Source organism: Caretta caretta, chromosome 1, assembly GCF_965140235.1.
Source record: "Caretta caretta isolate rCarCar2 chromosome 1, rCarCar1.hap1, whole genome shotgun sequence".
In the NCBI taxonomy this organism is placed as follows: domain Eukaryota; kingdom Metazoa; phylum Chordata; order Testudines; family Cheloniidae; genus Caretta; species Caretta caretta.
Window position 1 is genome coordinate 205,761,352 of NC_134206.1, and position 23,887 is coordinate 205,785,238.

Consider the following 23,887-nt stretch of genomic DNA (forward strand, 5'->3'; position numbering starts at 1 on the left):
GGAATGCAATTCAATATGCTGCCCTCAGGCAAGTTTAGATGTGTGTTCCACTCATCATATAAAATGGAGTTAATAAATTGATACTCCACTCATGTTATACCCTGCATACACCAGTGCAAAGTAGGTATAGCAAGCTACCAAATCAGAGTGAAATGAAAGTTTAATCTCTTAATCAGTTTTGTGCCTTTGTTCTATTATAAACCAGCATAAGATATAGATCAAATATCATAGATCAAATATACAGATATTGCAAATACAATTGTGACAGTGCTCAGGGAAGGGGGGCAGAAGAGGGGGCAGGAAAAAACACATAACCCAACATCCCCCAACTAACACTACAATAACCTAGTACCCTGCATTAACATATAACATGAAGAAACATCTTAAATATCTGCTTCCTTTAAAGGACAGAACATTTTCTAGTAGTTAAAGGACAAGACAGGAAGCCAGGAGATCTTGATTCTATTGCTTGCTCTGCCACTGAAAACTTTACAGTCTAAATAGGACAAGACACACAAAAGGTATGTGGGGTGGGAAACTGAGGCACAGAGCGGTGAAGTGACTTGCCTATGGTCACACAGGAGGTCAGTGGCAAACCCAGGGACACAACTCAAGCCTCCTGACTCCCAGTCTAGTGCCATATCCACTAGCCCACAATGGGTATCCACCAAACTAGGAGGAAGAAATATAATGGGGCAAGCAGGGGGCATGCTCTGCAACCACAGGGATTATTACTGGTCCTTTAGCTCTTCCCGCACCCAGGTGGAGTTCCTCTTGGTGGCATCTACTGGCTCCTTGGATTCCTTTGAAGAGAAATGGGTGCTGTCTGGGGTTCCCTCTGCAGCCCCTTGGGTTGGAGCATACTGCTTCATACTGTAGAGTGAGGGTTCCAGCACATGGTGATATCGAGTGACCCCAGAGTGAAGGCACTTGTGTACCTAGTGATTAATCGAGCCCTGGGTGGAGAGGCCTGATCCTGTAGGAGAGAAGGTTGCAAGAATCCCAGAGGTGGATGCAGCAGTGTGGGGGTGCAAGGGGCTGGGCTCGGGGGTGGGGGTGGGGGGAAGGTTATAGTGTTGGAAGGGCTGATCCTAAAGAGAGTTGCAGTGGGAGTGAGGGGCAGGGGCTGCTCTTATGCATGGGTGTCTGTAAGAGTGTGGTCCTGGGGAGGGGATGGGGTATAGCTGGGGATGCTGGGGGCCCTGAGGGAAGCTTGCAGTAGGGCAGGTCAAAGGTGCTGGAATTGGGGGTGCTGCCGCACCTCCTGGCTTCAAATGGTTTCCATGAAATACAGGGCTTACAGCTGGAGTCAATGGCTCTCACCACTCCCACTATACAAATTGTTCCAGCAGCCCTGGGGCAGGTCCCAGTGGGGCTGGGGGAGCAGCAAGGGGTGGTCCCATGGCGGGGTGGCTGGAGGAGGTTGGGAGGCAGGGGGCGGTCCCAGCAGGTCGGGGGGCCCTGGAGCGGCTGTGCGGAATGGGGGGGGAGATGTCCCAGCAGGCGGTGGGTCCCGGAGGGGGCTGTGGGGCCGGCAGGCGGACCGCAGGGCGGCTAGTCCTGGGGGGCTGGTCCCTGCGGTGGGGCGGGGCGGCGCCGGGCACAGGAAGCGGAAAGCGGCGGCGCTAGCAACTGCAGCAGCGGGGCTGGTACCGGGAGCAGCATGGAGCGGCCGCGAGAGGTGGGTGCGGGCGTGGGCGGCCCGGCTCCCCCTGCCTGGGGCTCCCCCGGCCCGCCGCGGGGCGCGGGCTCCCCCTCCGCAGCGCTGCCCAACGCGGGGCCGGGGCTTCCGCGGGGCTCTGCCCTGCACGCGCCCAGCACCCCCGGGGCTGCTCTCGCCTCCCCGGGCTGGCCCCACATCCCCTCCCCCGGGGGGGCGGGGGTCCCGCTGCGGCTTGCGCCCCTCAGCCCTCCCCCCGCGGGGCAGGTAGCCCCAGGGGGCTGCGGCCGTGCCACCGCTTCCCCGGCTTCCTCCTCCAGCAGCCCCCCACCGTCCTGCCGGGCCTGTTCAGCCCTCGGCCCCAGCCGGGCGGGGGGTCGCGCCGGGGGTGCTCTGCGCCTGGGGGCTGGCGGCCCACAGCCCCTCTCCCATCGCGGGCCGCCCGGCATGGAGGATGGTTCTTAGCTGCTGGGTGGCCCCTCGGCTCAGGCTGGCAGGCATCTCGCTGCCTCTGTTAAACCAGGGTCGGGGAAGCAGTAAGCGGGCTTCTGTGGGTCTCAGCTACCCGCCAGCGTGTACTTCACTTGCACATCCTGGCTAGTAGGTGCCTGATCCGTTTGGGCACTCCACGCTTCTGGTGGAAGGGAGAAGGAGCTTTTTGTCACTTCTCCTTCCCCCCACCGCAAGCCTCCTGGCTGCTGCAAGGGTTGCCCCAGCCTCTGTTTTCTAGATCTTCTGCCTTTGCTGCTCAGAGCTTTCCCATGCAGCAGCATAAATCGGACCAGAAGTCTTGTCATTTGGCATTGCTGCCCACAGAGTCCTGAATAACAGCAGTGCACACAACTGGAATCTTGCTAACTTCAGGCAGGGCTATGAGCAGCAGCTTAGGCACACTGGGGCTTGCCTGCAGACCTGGGAAGGCAACACTGCCTTGCGCAGGGTTGCCAGGGAAAGCGTCCCACTCACCAATGGCAAGTGAATTTTTAAAGCCCTGTGTTTGGAGCAAATTAGTCATTGATTAATAAACCAGTGAATTAAAACTGAGTTCAATGCTCTGCAAATATATCTTAATTCCCTGGATGACATTTAAGTTGTTTAAATTCCAAGTCTGTTTGGGTAACTGTGGGTAGGTGTATAAGACAAAAAAGCTAGTAAAGCATAATGTGATCTAGTTATACAGAACTTAGTTTGATCACTTGGACTAATGTGACAATTTATGGCTACACGGGTCTGCCTGGCTGTCTGTTAAGTTTAGACTATGGCAACTTACAGCCTTTCAGTGATAGAGAGAAACCTGAGATCCTTCTGCTCCGAAAGCACAGGCCTGCACTTGGGCTGCAGGGGACACTCCTTTTAGTTTTTAGCAATATAGGTGGTGATTGTGTCCCCTCAGAAGACTGAGTTATTACTTTTGCCAGTTTGTTATAACAATTGCAAACTTTGAATGGGTGCTAAAAAAAAAAAAGACTTAATTTCTTTGTTTAGAATGTTACTTAATGGTTCAAAATAACCATTCTTGCACCAAAGGCTGAGCTCTTTAGCTACATGTTCCTGAAGGTGCAAGTGACAGGTCATCAGCTTTCTTACTCTAGGGAGGCAGAACTAACAATTGTACATAGCGTTAGAATATCAGTTAGGAAAATAGTTTTGATTAGTGGGAGAAGAATTGTATTTTGCTGTTTGGGTTAGTAATTCTTGCCTCATAGTTGCTGAGTATTTAACTTTCTAAGAATTTGATTTTAAAGAGGCTTGGCTTTTTATTCCTTTTGGGGTTTGAATATATAACTGGCTGCAAAGCTGAGACCAATATTGGTCCTATAGTAATTTAACTTGTTAATCTTTAAAATAAATGGTGAATAGAGTTACAGAAAACCTCCTATTAAAAAAAACTCCTTGCAAGTCAAAATTCTGGAAGGATTTCCAGCCCACATTCAGCCACACAGAGAGGTAGCTAACCGCCGATGGCTATCAGCCAGGAGCATGAAAGCTAAGCAGATATACAGACTGTGTCTAAGTTAGGATACTGCTTCTAAATTCCCATGTTTGCTATTGTCCTTTCACCTCCACCACTGGAGTGAAGGTTAGTGCATTCAGGGCTCCAGATAGCCACTAACAAACTAAGCACCATAACATCTGACCCTGATCAGAGCAGTGTTTGCATGAAAGAGTGGTTAAAATGCTAGTGGCTGCCGGTACCTTGGGTATCTAGTGCTCCAACAGAAGAAGAAAGGGCTGACTGGGTGCTATGGGTAATATTTTTTGCAAATAAATTGCTTACCATCACTTCAGGTTTACTGTCCCATTGAGATGAATAGAAGGAGTTCACACTTCTCTTTGGAACAAATCCTGCCCCTTCCTCCATTCTTACTGAGGACATTACAAAGCCAGTGAAATTCTACTTTCAAAAGGATGGGGAGCCCCTGTAAGAGGTGCATGTTATGAAGCCCAGCTGGGTTGCCCAGTAGGGATTTGGGTTTGGGACTGTAGATCCACTGGCCATTCCACCCCCTGTAGTTGAAGTGTTAGTGGCACAAAGGGTCCTAAAGGATGCCCCCCCCCCCGGAGGGGGTACAAACAGACCTCTCAGTTGTTCTCCAGTCTCAGCTTTCATTTAGAAGAACCCCCAAAAGTCTAGCTATTACGGTTTCAGAGAAAACCTTGAAAATGTGACCTTCGTATAACCAATGCAGATTAGTATGCCTGAGTTTGCCGAGGGCCTGAAACAATGGCTCCAAGGTTGACCTGCCCTGTTCGTTTCAACAAAGGCTAACTCGGAGGCCAGGACGCTTTAAATGTCAATGTCGTTCACTATGTCACTGCTCATGAAAGCATAGATCATATAATGAAGACCAGTGTTTCCTAAAGTGTGGGTTGTGCCCTCCTCCCCAAGGATCCCACAAAAGATTAGGGGCATGGGGGGTATGCAAACTAAGAGGTACAGACTCAGCTTCCAAAAATTTGGGGAAGGCTGCAATGAAGCGCTGCTGAGTAGCTAGCCGGGGCCCTAAAGAAAGCCCGGTAGGAGCTTTTCAGGACGCAGACTAGCGGTTGCACATGGTGTGGGCTGTAACTCAAATCTCTTACTTGGCAAACACTTCCGTTTGTTACAAAGCAAACAGCACTGCTGTGTTTTTGGACCTGTAATACATGTTCAAATGATTCACCCATGTGTTTGTATTACCTATTTAAAACAAATTCAGACTCTCCTCCTGCAGGAAGATCCATGCCATATAATGTGAAGGCCTTAACTTAGATATCGGAAATAAAAAAGCTGCTGCCAGAGTGAAAGCTGAAATGTGCCACAAACTCAAGTGCAAAAAAAGTACGTAATGGAGGTTGCGCACTTAAAATGAAAGTCCCGAGTCCTACAACTGGATTCACGTGGACAGACCATTCTGCCCTTGTGGGTGTGATTTCTGGATTGGGGCTTGAGTCAGGAACTGCTGAAGTTAATGTTCTTGCAACATTAATTTGGTGAAGTTGCTCATACGTGGCTCTTTCTATTTGTTCTTAAGTGTGCAATTTAATATATTAAACTACATGACTTTTATACTTAAGGAAAAGAGGAATAGGGAAACACCACAGATATACTGTGCAGCCAAGTTAATGCTGCCGGAGGAACTTTTAACTTGTAAATTTCCTGCCTCTTGGTCTTTGGCGGTGCAATCCTAACATTGCCTTAACACAGCTTTTAGGTTTTTGTATTTAATTTCCAAGTCTTTACTAAATTAAATTGGGAGAAATTTCCCTTGTTTGCCAGCTTATGGGCCTCCATTGGCCAATACACAGTTGGCCTCAATATTTAAATGCCACCAACTGCACACTTAGCTGAACATGTGTGTACTTGTGGATGCTTTCTGCTGCTTATGCTCCAAATGGCATTTTTAAATGCACGCAACTTCACAAACTAACTGCCAAAATCTAATTCAGCAGAAATTCTAAACCTGCATAAAGATTAATTCCTTACTAAATTTGAAACTTCAAAGCTGAGCTGATCTAGAGTTATCTTCCCAAGCACTGCATGAGCAAACCTTGAAATGGTGAGGAAACTGGTGGGGTAGCATAGAAGGCTGGGTATTTTTGTTCACATTTGTAAATCAAAGGGCTGAATGCGATCAACTCAACTCAACCTTTTTGGTAATTGCCTGGATCTGGGACCTTGCTCTCTTGAAATCAATGACAGACTGACTTCACTAACAGCAGGCTTGGGCCCTAAGCAAGGAAAATGGCCATTCCAAAGAAGAAATTTTTGTGAGCGGTTTATGAGCATGTGAAACTAGGGAGTTACAATGAGTTACTTAGCAACCTTAATTACAGAGATCTCTACTGTACCCTGTGGAGACTATCTTATCTAATATGCAGTGATTCATCTTGATGTGAGGGGCTAGTGCTCTTCTTGCCAGCATAACCACCTTCCCTTTAGGGAGCATAGCAGGGCTCTGTATCCCCATGTGCTCAGCAGCTGGATGAAGTTTGCAACACCTGCGAAAAGGATACACACAGTCAAAGTCCTACCCAAGCCCTTCCCCACCACACTCTGGTACCCAAAAGGGCTTCCTTCAATGCCAGTCCAAAGTGTCTGAACACAATCAGGGCATCCTTGAGTAGTCACACATGATGATGAACTTAAATTGGGGTTTAAACTGGTGCAAGCTTGTGACTAGATAAGGCTTCTGTACAGTACAGTTGCCCATCCCCTAGGGCCATGAGGAGATTTATTGTTACTTTTATTGTGATAGCATCTATAGGCCACAACCAGGTTCGGTCCCATTGTGCTAGGTGCTGCACTCATGTCCGCTCTGTGCAGAATGTTAATTGTAGGAGCCTTCCCATTACTTTCTGGGCCTGCCAGTCAAGGACTACTGTAGCTCACGAAAGCTGATGCTCTAATAAATTGGTTAGTCTCTAAGGTGCCACAAGTCCTCCTTTTCTTTTTGCGGATACAGACTAACACGGCTGCTACTCTGAAACCTGTCATTATGCAAGGCACTGAATTTAGCCGTATGGAGTGGAAATCTGTCAACTTCATGAGCCACTGCATGCATCCGATGAAGTGGGCTGTAGCTCACGAAAGCTCATGCTCAGATAAATTTGTTAGTCTCTAAGGTGCCACAAGTCCTCCTTTTCTTTTTGTCGTCTTATGGCTTCCCAACCTAATTAGCCCTCCCTTGGGACTCTTCTTTTTTCCTTTCTCTCACCCCCATTGGCAGTTCTTAAGAGTTTATCCCAGCTGGGCTTAGCCATTTCCTACTGTGAGCTACATACCGCACACCCGTCCCTGCCTGACTTGGGTGTGCATGCTCCATGTCAACGGAGCATTGTAGGATTGTGATCTCTGCAGTCTTCCAAAGGAGGTTGCCTGTGGTGTTGCTCTATGTTGCTCAAATTGGGTATGGTCTTCAGGCTTCTGGAAAGTTGCCAGTGCAGCCCTGGGTTGCCCAAAGTTTGGGTGCCCTTAGCTGGCTAATAGGCAAAGCCAGTGGTCTCTCTCTCTCCCAACTGAATTCAAACGGATATAGTGCCCATTCGTAGCAGCCCTGCTGCAGCCTTGGCAGAGCGCTCTGTTTAACCGTCAGTGTCGCGTGGCCAAGGCTGTGAGGTGTTGCAGAACTCTCGCGTTAAGGGTATTGCTGTTGGTGGTGACTGATCCAAGAGGTTTTACTTTTTGGGACCCTCTCGTTGACTTTTTGTGGCGTTGCATCACAACCGTTGCTTTTGTTTATACACACACACACACACACACACACAACTTAGTGGGATCCTGCCTGCCTGCCCTGGTGTTTCTGTGTTAGCTTAATGAAAATACTTCCTGATATAGGGTGCGTGTTCTCCACTTGATCCCTTGTGTCACCTCTCCCCACCTCAGAATGGGAACTGCCTGCTCTTGATTCATGCGGGGAAAGCCTGGGTACTTTCGCTGTAGTGTTGGTCTGCTGAAATGCTATGTTGACTCTCAACAGAGATCCTCGTGCCTGTAAAGCAGTACACCATGGGATATCTCTCTGCCACCATCCCCTCAACGGAAGCTCCACTGCTAACACACAAGGAATTGCTACATCAAAGCACTGGTTACTGCCTTAGGGTTGTAGTTAGAGGAGCGGTTGGGGAATTATACTCCTATTCTTGGCTCTGCCACTGAATTGCTGTGTGATCTTTGGGCAAGCCACTTGCCCTCTATGCCTAAGTTTCTCCATCTGTAAAATGGGGATAATACCGACTTTCCAGGGAGGCTGTGAGATTTAAGTAATGTATGTTTACAAAGTGCCTGGAGAACCTCTGAGAGGTAAGAGTGTTAGTCTCTATAGTAGAAGCTAGTGTAACTTCTATACTGGGGTGGTTATCCCATCGTAGGGGCACATGTTAGTGGAGAGGATAGCTGTCCTCAAAGAATAGATTTGAATAAGATCACAAACAATTTGTGATTGGAAATAATGACTTTGAGGCCATGCCTCTTAATTGCAACTTCTGTCTAATTCAGGATGTTCCTCCTCTTTTGCATGCAAGTCTTGCTGATTTACGGGAATTGCAGATTATGGCTGTAGGTGGTTTCTATTGATCATGTTCTGCGAAGGATGTTTTCTTCTCACCACCGTCCTTGCGCACACATCTGCACTAGCTTCCGATCTTCTCCTGCCTACACTTCAAGCCTCTCCTACTCACTTTCAGATCTCTGCATGGTTCTGCTCTTGCCTGGGTCTCTACCCTCCTGCATCCCACCCAGCTTTGTGCCTCCTTTCATTTGGAGACTTTCCTGCCTTATAGCTGCAACACCCTCCTAATTAACATGCACACAGCCAACGCCCTCTCCATTCAAATAACTCCTGCAAGCGCCCAACTATTTGACAAAGGCCTTGCAGCTCCCACCATCCATGTAACATTTTGTAATATTGTCCCCATTTGTTCCATCAGACTGTGAACTCCATGGGGCCAGCATTTTGTTCTTTGTTCTGCACACTTTATACTGTGTAATGTGGTGTGTGCTGTATACTTACATCACTAATTAGCACATGAGGTGTTGAAAAGATTAGCCCAGATGAGCTTCAAAAGGAGCAAGAGTTGGCTTTTTAAGAGGTTGAATATTTCCTGCAAGAGGTTTGAAGATTGCTGTGAACAGAAAATAATAGAAGGATTTAATGAAAGCAAACTCTCTCATCTTAGAACTTGTAAATAAATGTAACACCGATGAAAGTAAAGGCCACGACGCTGATGAGAGGCAGGAATAGCCTGGGCAGGAAATGCATAAGATTGCTCCCTCCTTCCTCGTGCCAAACACCAAGCTCTGCCAAGGGCCCGCAGTCTTGAGCTGCAGTCCTGCCACCTACTATTCTAGAGGCTGGGGATCTGTGTGGTGACAGTCCTGATTGCGTGCATCGCAAAAACTGGCAAATTGCTCCTCTCTCCGCTAATCAGTTTAATTTGTAACCTAATCCAAAGTGGGAATTTGGGTTCCCCAGAATGAAAGGGATTAGTGTCCACCAGTCCCTCGCACAGAGCTCCGACTCTATCGGACATGTTTGATTGTTGTTCCAATATCTTGTTCTTTCCAAAGCATGTTCCCTTTTCTGCTTGTTACAAAGATGTCATAAGCCAGAATGCCGTTCCAAATGTACTCCAGGAAAGAAATCTTGCACAGATCCAGGGTGTGTGTAAAGTAAATGTGATCTAATAGTCTCTACCCTGACTCCTGTGACTTTTAAAAAGCTGTAGTTCATAGCCCAAGTAGCATGTAGATGGTAAGTGATAGGGGGCCTTGTAATCGATGGTATTTTATAGTTAGTAATGCTAATAAAATGGACACACCTTGTACTTTAGCAAACAGTTCAGGTTCAGGCACGGTGGGTCTGATTCTCTTTTGCCTTGCCCGCTGATACGCACCTGCGCAATGTGAGTGTAAAATGTTATCACTCCGACTTGGTAGCATTTTTATATCTCCTTTGCACAGGCGAGGTGGTGGTGGAGACTCGAACCCACTGTATCTTTGTGCATTTTCCAGGAGTGAGTTACAGACCTCCACTGTGCTGCAGGCATGGGCTGCATTGCCTTTCCCTCACCAGACCCTTCTGTTTACCCAAAGATTCTGCTGTCCCCTGGAGACTTTGAGATAAATGAGGCTGCGTTGTGCGTAGCAGGAACTGCTTATTTTATAATTTATTACTCCACAAATATATGGACAGAACAAAAAAGATGTGATATCTGTCCACAGGAGTTTACACGCTTAGAACAGGTGTGACAAATATTGATAGTTGCTACAGGGGAAGGAGGGAGGAGGCCTAGCACGGTCAGAATGTGGCTGCTTTGCTTAGTAGAGTATCGGTATTGTACGCCCATCTGTTTCTTTTTTCCTAGGTTGGTACTGAAGATTAAGGCACCTGCTCTTCCCTCCTTAGTTTCTTTAGGTGGAAAGTCATTGGCTGCCTGATGTTTTGGAGCTACTCATGATTGGGACGCTGAGAGTACCCAGGAAGGTACTTTCTCTGAGGACCCCACCTCAGGAGCAACAGCTGCTCACCGTCTAAGGAAGCCGATCAGTGCCCCTTCCAGTGCGGGGGCAGGCGTCTGCTGCCATGGATACCGAATCGACATACTCGGGATATTCCCACTACTCAGGTCACTCCAAAAAAGCCCACAGACAAGGGTATGGAAATCGTTATTAACAAATTAGTCCTTTAGGCTGGGCAGTGTCACAGTGTCATGACCTCTTCCGTAGGTCATGCTGAAGCCCTTCGCAGACCAAAACACTGTGGATCTAGAGGAGGCAAAGTGTGGGACAACTTTCTCTCTCTCTCGGGACACTAGGAATAGGGCCACGGAAAGTGGAGATGGAAAGAACTTGGTTAGTTCAGTCATTAACTGAGAGAGCTGGATAGAGTCCCCAGATGGAGGACTGACCAGCTTTTTAAAAAGTTCTTGCTATTCCTTCTCCTTTTTTCCACTCCTGTTTGTCTTTCTCAGCTAGGGGCAAAGTCTCTCTTCCCCTCAGCTGCCTTCCCCCTCAGTTAATACCTTTTGTGGGTAATTCAGGTGTTTAAAAAAACAGCTAAAAATCAAAGTTTGTTTGCGGCTTATATATGTATTATGGCAGCCACTAGCAGGTTCCATCTGAGATCAGGTCCCCATTGTGCTAGGTGCTGTATGGACCCAGACATTCCCTGTCCTGAAGATCTTAGTCTAAATATTGCTGTCAGTGCTCCCTTTAGTACTACCTCAGCCCCCTTGAGACAGCTTGATTACTGACCCCCCTCTTACCCCTGCTACCCCCCAATCTCCCACTGAAATCCTTTGGGGAGAGGGAGTACTCCCTGAGTTTACACTGAGGATACGTGTGGGAGACTTTCCCCTTCTCCAGGCCTTTTCTGATGTTGCTGGGCTAGGAGGAGTTTGTGACCAGGGATTGAGAAGGGAAGAAATAGGTACAAAGCTTCTAATTTAAGTCCTCTAGGCTGGGGACTGTCCTATACAGTGCTGAGCTCTCTGTGAGCACCGAACTAATGTGCCGTGCCCTGGGGGGACTGGCATGCAAGATGGCACCTTTAAAGTTTGGAAAGAGGGTCATGTTGTACGGGCAGGTGCAGGCTCCTCGGTGGAGCGAGTCCTCTACAATCCTATTGCCAGAAACCATCTGCAGACGTGGGATCTACGTTGGCTCCCAACCTTCTTGGAGGCATAGCAGGTGGAGTTTATGTTCTGGAAGGTTGCATCGCAAAGGTGACTGGCAAGAGGCGAGGGCACCTCTTGATTTACAGGAGGTTAATGAAAGTGGGTAGATCTCACTGGGAGGGCTGAGTCTGTGATGCCTTCTGGTGAATGGGTCCTGTAATCTTCTTCTCCCCTTGCCTTTATTTATGGGAAAGGAGTCGGGACAGGCACAAATCGCCGCGGAGTAAAGATGGCAGTAGGTCAGAGAAATCAGTCACCATCCAGACGCCTCCCGCAGAACCGCTGCTGGGGAATGATGCCTCTCGGACAGAAGAGGGTCAGGTAAGGAACGGGAAGCAGATGGAGACGTGGATGGGTGAAGCGTGGGCTGTGGGACAGCATTCTGCTTTGGTGACTGTCTTTGCCTGCCTGCGTGCTGATGGAAATGTGTTCGTTGCACTCTTGGTAGCAGGCAGGTATGGCTCGCGGGTCCCTTTGGATCATAGTTAATGCTGTTGGGTTTTTTTTTCAGGCCTTAAACTGCTTTGCAAAACTCTCTACTTATAGGGACTGCATCACTTCACCTACCACCAAGATGCAGCCACTTCTGTGGTGGGATGTGGTAACAATTTAACAGAGCACAACACATGATTTAAAGATAAATATGAAGAATTGAAATGGTCACAGGCTTTTAGAGAGGCAGAATGCAATGATCCAGTTATACCTCCACGCTTGTATTAAAAGGTATGGGACCTTTGAGCTTACAAGCTGTCAGGACTTTTGTTTTGTCTCTTCTGAAAGCATCACTTTCAGTAGTACAGTGCCCTGTCTGGCCACACTGAGGGCTTTCGCTCACTATTGATTTCGAAGAGCGCCTACTACTGAACCACAGGTGCTTTGTGTCCTGCCAAACGTACCAAGCCAGCTGTTTTTACCACTGATCAAGGATAGTTACCCAACCCAGCCCACTTCGCTTTTCGGCTGAGCAACATGCCATTTTAAAAAATATTTAGACCTTTTTAAAAAGAACTCTTTCCAAGAGTAACAGAACAGGCGACCAAGATGCTGAGTGGAGGGAGGAAAGCAAGAGACAATGTACAACAAATATAAGAAAAAGGAGTGACGGCAAAAAATTGAGTCCATGCAGTAGGTATATGGACACTAGGTCAGGCAAAGAATGGAAAGATACTGTTTCTATATTACATCTGGATCAGAACAGAGGCCCTTCTATACTGGGAGCTCCACAGTTTGAAGCAGTCATACTGCGTGAATAGTGGCCTTAAAGAGCTGTGACGCTTCAAGACAAACTTGGAATAGTGTCTAAATAGTGTTTCAGTGCATCCTATGTTTCGCTCTTCATCTGCATGCACTTTTTAGGTTAGTACTGATGTCTTACACAAAACCAGGAACTCTCTCAGGGAATCAGGGCCTGTCTACACTTAAAACGCTGCATCGGCGCAGCTGCACCGCTGTAGCGCTTTTATGAAGATGCTCCTACACCAAGCTCTCCCGCTGATGTAGCACTGTCTACGGGTGGGGAGAGGGAGGGGGGGAAGCGGGCGGGTGGGGGTTAGGTTCGTATAACTACTTCACTCAGGGCTGTGGATTTTTCACATCCCATGAGCGCAGTAGTTATGTAGACCAGACCTCAGTCTGCTGCCTCTTCCCCGCCAGCAATGTACGCGTTAATAGTTGTTAGAGCACCCAGATGCCACTGCAGAGAGTGCCAAATGGAGGTACATAAATAAACCTTCTTTGTTTTTTCGGACAATAGCTTTCACAAACTGCCAGTTAAGCAGTTGTGAATGGGTGAGTTTGTGTCAGGTGGGGCAAAATATGCTGATGAGTTCTTAAGAAACAAGTCTTTATCTTCATGCAAATCTCTCTAGTAATGTAAACTAAAAAGCGAAGAAAAATACAGAAACAATACAAGGAGGATTGTCTCTTAGCAACTCAAAGACATTATGCTCCGGCAGCTTTTCAGCACAAATTTTTAGCCCGGTAGCTCCACTTGACTGCATGAACTCTTGATAATGCCATTTAAAATGGGAAGAACTGTTAGAGCAGCGAGGCTAGGAACCAGGACTTGTGTGTTGTTCTGTTTTAGGCTTTAGCCCTGGCTTGCTGTGATCTTGGCAAGTCAGTTCCCCCTCTGTCACTGTTTTTCCATCTGTAAAATGGGGGTAATTATATTGGTCCACCTCACTGAGTGGGGAGGGGTTAAGAATCGACAATGCCTAGATCATCATATGGAAGGTGCTAGCAGAAGGCAGAGTACTCTAGTACTGCACTCCATTTGAGAACTCGTTAGGCCTTTCCAGGGCCTGTTTTTACAAAAAGTGTTAATGTTGCTGAGGCTGTTTCAAGATGCTGGCTGTGGTTGGTCTCTCACTCTCCTTTTAAAACCTTAGTGCTTTAGGCCCAAGATTTTAATGTCTCAAATTGCACCAGAAGTGAAAATTCTTGGATCTATTCTAAACAATTATGCTGCCTCAGTCTGCTCCTGTTACAAGGATTCCTTTAGACTTAATCTTTTTTATAACTCTTTTGAGAAGTGATTGTGATGATTTTATTAGATACTGGGCTGATGGAGATGGAGATTAGATGGAGGCCCTGAAACCACAGAACAAGAACAACGCAACATCACTACCTCTGTCAATTAACTTAAGCCTGTTTGTTAAAACACTTTTGTCAGCATATTTCCATGCAGAAGCCCAGAGGGTTTTCTCCTATCAGTCACAGACACACTTGCACTGGGATATCTTTTTCTCTTCCAAAAACCATGTTGGGGTGCTAATGACTGACTGGGTGACTACAAAGGCTTAAGGTGCCGCTGGGTGGAATGAAGGAATCTACCTACTGTCTAGAAGCTTTAATGCAGTTTGGAATGCACTGGTGTAAATTGTCAAGTCTTCAGAAGTCTGAGTCAGTCCCTGAACAGCAGCTCCACGTCAGATCCATATATACAAAGATAAAGAGTTAATCTGACCTTGTGTAGGTGTGTTCATGGAGTAGGAAGGATCTCTGTGGCAGAAGTTCTCTGAAGTTGGAATCCTTTTATTGCTGACTTTCAGACAACTTTATTGTAGACTGAAATTTGACTCTTTGGCAATTGTCCCTACTTTTCAAATATGCTGGCTTCAGGTTGAACAGCTTTTGGACACATCCAGTACTTTAATATAGGAGCTCACAAGTGTTGTAGAATCCCACAGAGTCACATGGCCCAGCACCTCAAATTACTGGAGAGTTGGTTGTTAGCTTAACAGACATTGGCTAAAACAGTTCAGCAGAGGATGTGTGTAATGTTTCCTCCACTAGTGAGGGAGACTGAGAAAATACACAGTGAAAGTGCAAACCATGGATGAGGTTTCACTATAACCATAATTGTACTCAACTCATTGCTGACCATTGAAACAGAATTTCTCTTGCAGGTGGATTCTGCACTGCACTTATAAATACTTGCGGACTGGAAGAGCACTAGTTCTTGCATTTACAGAATGTTCTGTATCTGCAGGAGGTGGGCTCCTCTATTTTTAACTTCTGGCTGTCTTTATCAGGGCTTGTTCTCCAGATCTCTAAGTAGCAGGAGCAAATGCTCCCAGTCTTTCTCCCTTCATGAATCCCCTTCCTTCCTTCTACTCACACTCACACCGTAACATATAATCTTTGTTGTCCCTACAGATTGGGCAGGGTATTTGATTGTCTTTCAGGGAACTGAAAGGAAAGACCCATGCACGGTAATCAGCATGTAAAGTTGTTATGAAGGCCAAGACTATAACAGGGTTCAAAAAAGAACTAGATAAATTCATGGAAGTTAGGTCCATCAGTGGCTATTAGCCAGGATGGGAAGGGATGGAAAACCATGTTCTGAGTGTCCACAGTCTCTGTTAGCCAGAAACTGGGAGTGGGCAACAGGGGATGGATCATTTGATGATTGCCGTGTTCTGTTCATTCCCTCTGGGGCACCTGGCATTGGCCACTGTCGGAAGACAGGATCCTGGGCTAGATGGACCATTGGTCTGACCCAGTACAGCCGTTCTTATGTTGAGTCATCTCTCCTGGGGCTGTAGATGCAAGAAAAAATTCCAAACTCGGTTAGACCATTTACCCCTGCTTCCCACACTCCCACGTTATTGTTGAATACATTTTTGGGGGATTCTAAACCTGCTGTTCAGCTGTGTTGTGGCAGTTTCCAATCCTCTTTGGTGACCATGTGGCCCTTTGGGTTCTAAACGCAGAATGTCAGGAATTGATATAAACTGATGTTTCCTTATTCTCTTTCCCTTTCAGGATGACAACTGGGGTGAGACCACAACAGCTATCACAGGCACCTCGGAGCACAGCATCTCCCAGGAGGACATTGCCAGGATCAGTAAGGATCTGGAGGACAGTGTTGGCTTGGATTGCAAACGCTACCTTGGTTTAACAGTGGCTGCTGTCCTTGGACTCCTCGTCTTCCTTACCCCCGTTGCCTTCATTCTCTTACCCCAGATCCTGTGGCGGGATGAACTGGAGCCATGTGGCACTGTCTGCGAGGGACTGTTCATCTCTGTGGCTTTTAAACTCCTGATTCTTCTGATTGGGACCTGGGCTCTGTTCTTCCGTCAGCCGAAGGCGGATATACCAAGAGTGTTCATGTTCCGGGCCCTCTTGTTGGTCCTTATATTCCTGTTTGTTTTTTCCTACTGGCTCTTCTATGGCGTCCGCATCTTGGACTCCAAGGACACCAATTACCAGGGGATAGTGCAGTATGCAGTGTCTCTTGTAGATGCTCTCCTCTTCATTCACTATCTAGCCATTGTGCTGCTGGAGCTGAGGCAACTGCAGCCCATGTTCACGGTCAAGGTGGTGCGGTCGACAGACGGAGAGTCGCGATATTATAGCTTGGGGCACCTGAGGTAGGTTGAAAGTTCTTGGGGGCAGGGGAATGTCTGGAAATCTGTGTCAAGATCCAAGTGCAACAGCAGAGAATGCAATCCGTTGAGCATGGTTTTTTTATTGTGATATCCAGTGGGTTTCTCTAACCTTCCCCACCCGAGGCTCTCTCAGTCCTTCATGAAGAAAAGATTAAACCTGTCAGCTCCCCAGTAGGGTAGGAAAGGAAAGGAATGTTCCGGTTTCACAGCTAGTGGAACAGGTACAAAGGCTGTGATTTGCCCACGGTAAGGGCCAGTAGAGCTGGGGACTGAATGCAGATCTCCTCAGTCCCAGGCCTGTATTTTAACCTCTAGTCCTTGCCTTCCTCTCTTCTCTTCCTATGAAGAGCCAGCATTGGGACTGCCTGAAGAATCCCTAAATGCTCCTGCATTGGGTAGCCAGGAGGAAAGGGGTCCTGTCTGTAAGTGATCAGCGGTTGGTGAGATTAGAATTTTTTTCAAACCGATGATTTGGCTTGTCAAGTCTGTGATCAAGACGGCGGGGGCTATGTTCAAGGCTCGTCCTGTTGTGCGTCTGGAGCCTGACGCTACTTGATGTGAGGGGGTTCTGTTTGCATGCCCTAGGTGCACAGATGAGCAAGCTGTGGCAGCTCCCACGATGTGGCACTAGCTCCTTGTGAAAGAGCTGCCCCAGCTTCTCCCTCCCCTCTTAGGGTAATTGAAGACACGCACTCTGTAGTATTTGTTTCCGCTGCTGTCAGCCCCGTGTGTAAGCTTTGGCTGCCTTTTCAGTTGCTCTATATTGTTACTAATCTGCTTAGTTTGGTTTCTGGATTATTTGCTGCTTCAGGTGGTGGTGGGTGGTATGCTCTACTTTATAGGTGTCCAGGTGGGGCCATGGTGCCTAAAAGTTATTAGATCTTCTTAGCACTCCGGCACCTCCTAGATGTCATTGGATACCCTTAGTTGTATGACTCACGCCTGACAGCCCCACCCTTTGTGCTGAGGTACCTGCCTCTCTCAGGTGTGGGAAAGGCCAGGTCACACTGGCTAGAACTTTTTTGTGGGGGAGAAGACTTATTTCTGGTTCCCTCACCCCATGAAACTGATGGCTCCTCAGGCTGGGGAAGGGAATGACTTTAAAGGGAAGATGCTATCAACTAGTGTCTGGATTAAACATCTGTCAAATGTATCCTGTCCAGATCCCTGTGGCACACACAGATCTACTGCAGATGGAGAGATTAGTGTCTGCTGGTTTAAATGAATATATGAACAGTCTCCTGCAGCCTGTTAGCAAAGCAATGGAATTGCTTTGAAGTAGGGCTTAGTGGTTAGAGCAAGAGCCAAGGAGTTGGCATTCTTGGTCCTCGTTCCTGGCTGTGCTGGTGACTCATGTGACTCTGAATAAGTTAGTTCAACTCTTTGCCCCTGTAAAATGGGAGAAGATACCTATCTTCATAGAGGGTGGTGCATTAGCGGGGCTTAACTTGTTGTTTGTGAATCACTAAGATCTGTAGGACTACACTGTTGTTATCAGCATAATTAGTCTATTGCCTGTATGAGAGTTTAGATCACATAATGTTAAGATTCTTCAGTGATAGGTTCTAGTGTGTTTATCAGACAAAGGACCAAGACCCTTCAGCCCAAAGAGATTGAAGGGTAGCCACCAAAGGAAGAATTCATCTATATACTAATGCTTCACACACTGGGATGTGAAGATGCCATTGTTACAAGAAAAAGAGTTCTGCATTTTTAAAAATTACTTTTGTATCTGTTTTTTCCTAAAGGAAAAAAAAATGGAATTCTTGCTTTTGAGTAGACAATGGTGGGAAATCCTAGGTTTGTATTCATAGACAGTAGGGCTTCTGTTGCAAACATGTTTGAAACTAAGCTCGTAGATGTGAATAGTCCATTGACTTTGTGCTTAAGGTTAAGCACCTGCATAAATCTCAGCAGGATGAGGCCTAAAGTGGTAACAGGTCTTCTATTAGAGCCTGATATATCTGGCTTTTTTTGGAAAACACCTAGCTGCACCTAACTATTCTTTCAGTGACATTTAACTGGCATGGTAACTGAAATAAATGGACTAACTTCTCATCCTAAGACCAAGCAGTTTACTCCTGTCTTCACTTTGTCTGTCTTTTTCCATCTCCACAGTTTTGAGCCCCGCTTCTCCACCTCTACCCCCTTCCCTTGAGTGTCTAGCATGCTTTTTGGGGGTGGGCTGGGGTTGGGGAGAGCTTTCAACAGATCTCCTCCTAATGTTTTCTCAGAACCCTTCCAAACTGAGCTGGTCAGTAAAAAACAAAGTTCTGTGGAAAAATTTCAACTTTGTCAAAACTGAAAGTATCTGGAGTTTTGTTTTTTTTTCCAATGGAACAACCAAAATTCTGAGGCAAGCAGACACTTTCTGCAGAAAGTCTTGTCACAAACCTAATTTTCTATCAGCAAAGGTTCAGATGGAAAGGTTCCGCCAGCACTGGCTCCAAATGAGCGAAGGAATGGAGAGGAGCTGAACTTGCCAGTAAGGACTTCTCTCTACCCCTGCTGAGCTCTGGCAGGCTCAGGTCACTTCTCTTCCCAGAGTGGTTCCTATTAGCAGGCTGGCTGAAGTGCTGACAGAGGGACCACGCCAATTCCAAAGATTTCAAGTTTAGCTGCCCAGTTTAAGATCCTCCTGGCCTGTGATTTTTTTGTTTGGGAGAAGGGGGTTGCAATGCAGGTGGAAGGTGGAGTTGTACCCATGATTGTGCAGCCAAACCTAAGCCCTGTTTTATTGGGTAAGTTTATAATGCTGGCTGCACTGCTGGTAACTGTGAAATCACTTGAGGGATGCAGAGGAACACAACATGAGGGCTGTTTGCAATCCTGTTCAGCAAATGCACGTGGATACAGAGAGTGAGAAAGAAAGAGGCGAGATGAACAAAACTCAGAGAAAGGAAAACTGAGGAACATGCAAGCGAGACAGGGTAAGGAAGCAGATGGTAGGAGTGAAAGCAGGAAAAAGGGGTGTGAACAGAAAGGGGAAGGGAGAGAGAAGGAAAAATAAAGCATTCTCTATCAGCAGGACTGATATTCTGGGGACATTAAAAAATTATGTCCCTGTTTATATCACAAAACCCAAGCATAGGTTGCTCTTTCAGGCCAGTTCCTCCCAAAATTTTCTGGATGCCTCATAGGTTGTTAGCAAAGGCCCCATTAAAAAACCCCTCCCATTCTTAGTCAGGCCGCTAAATGTATTCTCTTCCTTTCAAACGGATAGACATTCTTCTTCCCTCCCTTTTCTCTCCCACCCCCCACCCTTCACCCTAGAGCAGTGTTAGTCTAGACAGCTCAGGAAAATGAATGGTTTCAGAAGCCCATGGTGATTATTAGTCTGTAAACATTGACAGAATTAGTGTCAGGCGCCTGCATTATCTCTGAATGATTTGGGTTAAACAGGGCCATTAGTGGGTCATAGAGTCTATTTCCACCCTGTTACATCGGTGGGATGCCCAGAACAAGGAGCAGTGGAGGAGGGACAGGTGACACTGTTCAGTTGCCCATTTATATGGGTCTGTACAATGCCAGGTCAGTGGTGAACACCAGACTGCCCTAGCCTTTCACCTCTTGGGACATGGACTCACCTCTTAAAACAAGCTTCCTGTAAGATTAGTTTGTGAGTCTCAATCTAGCTTTTATTGGACATCCGGCCACATTTGCAGTGTGATCCACACAAGTGGATATACTTGGCTGTCTTTAATCCAGAGAGGCTGAGTACTTGGAAGGGAATATAGCAGAGGTGGCCAAACTTACTGACCCTCCGAGCCACATATGACAATCTTCAGAAGTTCGAGAGCTGGGGCTCGGGGCTTCTGCCCTATGGAAGGCACCTGCTGGGGCTTGGGGCTTCAGTCCCGCTCCTGCTGAAGCCCTGAGCCCTGGCAGGCGCACCCTGCGGGGCTGAAGCCCCGAGATCCCCTTCCCCAGTGGGCAGAAGCCCCTATCCTACAACCAGAAAAGGAGTACTTGTGGCACCTTAGAGACTAACCAATTTATTTGAGCATGAGCTTTCGTGAGCTACAGCTCACTTCATCAGATGTTTACCGTGGAAACTGCAGCAGACTTTATATACACACAGAGAATATGAAACAATACCTCCTCCCACCCCACTGTCCTGCTGGTAATAGCTTATCTAAAGTGATCAACAGGTGGGCCATTTCCAGCACAAATCCAGGTTTTCTCACCCTCCACCCCCCACACAAATTCACTCTCCTGCTGGTGCTAGCCCATCCAAAGTGACAACTCTTTACATAATCAAGTAGGGCTATTTCCTGCATAGATCAAGGTTTTCTCACATCCCCCCCACCCCCATACACACACAAACTCACTCTCCTGCTGGTAATAGCTCATCTAAACTGACCACTCTCCAAGTTTAAATCCAAGTTAAACTAGAACATCTGGGGGGGGGGGGGGGGTAGGAAAAAACAAGAGGAAACAGGCTACCTTGCATAATGACTTAGCCACTCCCAGTCTCTATTTAAGCCTAAATTAATAGTATCCAATTTGCAAATGAATTCCAAAAAGCTCATGCTCAAATAAATTGGTTAGTCTCTAAGGTGCCACAAGTACTCCTTTTCTTTTTGCCAATTCAGCAGTTTCTCGCTGGAGTCTGGATTTGAAGTTTTTTTGTTTTAAGATAGCGACCTTCATGTCTGTGATTGCGTGACCAGAGAGATTGAAGTGTTCTCCGACTGGTTTATGAATGTTATAATTCTTGACATCTGATTTGTGTCCATTTATTCTTTTACGTAGAGACTGTCCAGTTTGACCAATGTACATGGCAGAGGGGCATTGCTGGCACATGATGGCATATATCACATTGGTGGATGTGCAGGTGAACGAGCCTCTGATAGTGTGGCTGATGTTATTAGGCCCTGTGATGGTGTCCCCTGAATAGATATGTGGGCACAATTTGTGTGGGGGGTGGAGGGTGAGAAAACCTGGATTTGTGCTGGAAATGGCCCACCTGTTGATCACTTTAGATAAGCTATTACCAGCAGGACAGTGGGGTGGGAGGAGGTATTGTTTCATATTCTCTGTGTGTATATAAAGTCTGCTGCAGTTTCCACGGTAAACATCTGATGAAGTGAGCTGTAGCTCACGAAAGCTCATGCTCAAATAAATTGGTTAGTCTCTAAGGTGCCACAAGTACTCCTTTTCTTTTTGCGAATACAGACTAACACGGCTGTTCCTCTGAAACCTATCCTACAACCGTGCTACAAGGCAGAGGTCCCAAGCTCCCCTCCCTCCGGGTGGAGGGGAGGTGGAGAATGGCGGCGGGGGCATGGAGGGCTCAGTGAGCCGCACTTCAACTGTAAAAGAGCCGCATGCGGCTTGTGAGCCACACTTTGGCCACTCCTGGACTATAGGTTTCAGAGTAACAGCCGTGTTAGTCTGTATTCACAAAAAGAAAAGGAGTACTTGTGGCACCTTAGAGACTAACCAATTTATTTGAGCATAAGCTTTCGTGAGCTATAGCTCACTTCATCGGATGCATACTGTGGAAAGTATAGAAGTGAGCTGTAGCTCACGAAAGCTTATTCTCCTGGACTATAGTCTCAACTAGATCCTTGCCCATCCCTTTGCAAAGGTAGGATATAATCCTTGCTGAAAGCTATATGGGATATTTAATCTGACTTTAATTGTAGTCAAGAGGCCAAGAAAGAAACTGGTTGTAGCTACACCCCCATCTGCTACTACTCTGCCCATCCCTTCTAGACACATCTCCCTCTAGTAGTCATTAATGCCTCCAGGTTAGAGGTGCAGTTGCTCTGTTGATCACTGTGTATGCAGATGCAGTCACCACATCTAGGCCTATATGAAAGGCCCCAGGGAGAGCTTGCCACCCACTGTAGCAGAAGATAATATAACCGTGGCATACGTGCCTAATGTCCACCCACACCTGTGGACTGTAATGCAAAGCAGGAGTAATCTGTGCTGGCAGAGCTGTATAGGGAAAATTTATGCAACCTCTTTTCTGATTGTATCCAGTACAAACAGCTTCTTTCATCAATGCTCAAACTTAAACAAACAGCAGGCCAGGCACTTGTGAAATTGCTCTCTGAGTTTTCAGCACTTAATGATCTCATTTGAAAAGCTGCCTCTTGTATCCAGGCTCCTCCAGCTGGCGTAGTGGGCGTAGGTGGAGTGTGGAGGGAGGGAAACGGATTGAAAAGGAACAAAGGGGTAGAGGGAAGTAGGTTCCTCAAACCAAAGTCTGCATGTTTAAGCCTTTCTTAAGCGTGGCTCACTAACTCCAGGCAATGCTTAAAGACTGACATGCTCTTAGTCAGCGAGGACACTTCTGCATCATCTGAATGGAACAGAAAACTCTGCTTTCTGTCCAGAGTCATGTTGAAACTTTTTTTCTTGGTGGCTACTCACACTCTGTTTCAGCCCCACAAATGCAAGCTCTTTATGGAGTACCACCTCTTAACCCCATTCTCCATCACAGGATTTACTGGCCCAGATCAGAGCAATGGCCCATTCAGTTGTCTCTTGGTTCAGGCAGGGCATGATCCTGCAGATGATGGTGGTGAAACTCCCGAATGTATCTGGCCGATTTGTTCCTTCCTGAGGACTAGTCTACGCTGGCAACGCTAAAGCGCTTTAACCTGCCTTGTGTGGTTGCGGTGCAGCTCCACGGGGGGGCGTAGCTCCCAGCCCTGGGGCACTGTCTACGCTGGCGCTTGACAGCCCTGAAACTTGCTGCACGCAAGTTGGGTTGGGTTTTTTCCACCTTCCTGAGCGAGAAAGTTGCAGTGCTGTAAACTGCCAGTGTAGACGAGCCCTGAGATTCATAGATTATAAGGCCAGACAGGATCGGTGTGATCTAGTCTGACCTTCTGCATAATACAGACCACATAGGACTTCCCTATTCATGTTTGAACTAAAGCATATCTGTTAGAAAAACATACAATCTTGACTTAAAAATTTCCAGGGATGGAGAATCCAATCCCTTGACAAACAGGTTAGGAAAGTGTGGTCTTCCAAACCTCCAGCCATGATCAGCCTTTGCTCTGAAGCATGAGATCTGATTACTCTGAGTTTGGCCTATAACTACTAATTTTATTAGTAATTTGAAATATATTCAGCTATGGTATCAGAGAGACTGACCTCCTGTAGCAGTAAGTTCTACAGGCTGAGTATATGCTCAGTGGACTAGCACAGCCAACTCTGCAGTCAAACCCAGTAGCCGAAGTGGAGCTGGACACCCTCTTGCTCATTCCCTGCTAAATTGTGCCATCTCTAAAATGTTCATGTTGGTAGAATTAGAGGGTGTTCTCAAATCAAAGCTAACCTACCCACTTCTATATAATACAACTCTTCTCTACTGTTTTCATTCCCCACAGCTGCCCCGCTTCCTCACGCTAGCCAGTCCAGAACTTCCTGGGAAGCTGAGTGTCATTCTGCTAAAGTGGCTAATTGCCACTGAGGATGTAAAGCGCGCTCGGAACCTATGCAGTCAGCCCCAGTGTAGCCTTTCAGTGCTGGTGAAAGGTGCCAGACTGATGCCCTGGAGACTGAAGTCCTTCCGACTACAGAACTAGCCCAGCACAGACAATCACAGTGCAAGCTTCCCCACACCTGTGTGTGCCACTAGACTGCACCAAGAACAGGAGTACTTGTGGCACCTTAGAGACTAACAAATTTATTAGAGCATAAGCTTTCG

The 23,887-nt window shown here is 47.0% G+C and overlaps 1 protein-coding gene across 1 annotated transcript in view; it reads left to right on the forward strand.

The window, feature by feature from the left end:
- The first annotated feature begins 1,581 nt into the window (after positions 1-1,581).
- VANGL1 (VANGL planar cell polarity protein 1) overlaps positions 1,582-23,887 on the forward strand; it is a 54,007-nt gene continuing 31,701 nt past the window's right edge. Inside the window, exons 1-4 of the mRNA XM_048818417.2 lie at positions 1,582-1,681; positions 10,007-10,295; positions 11,512-11,638; positions 15,587-16,194. Coding sequence (XP_048674374.1) covers positions 10,225-10,295; positions 11,512-11,638; positions 15,587-16,194 — 806 coding nt within the window. The 5' untranslated portion in view covers positions 1,582-1,681; positions 10,007-10,224. The remainder of the gene's footprint in view (positions 1,682-10,006; positions 10,296-11,511; positions 11,639-15,586; positions 16,195-23,887) is intronic.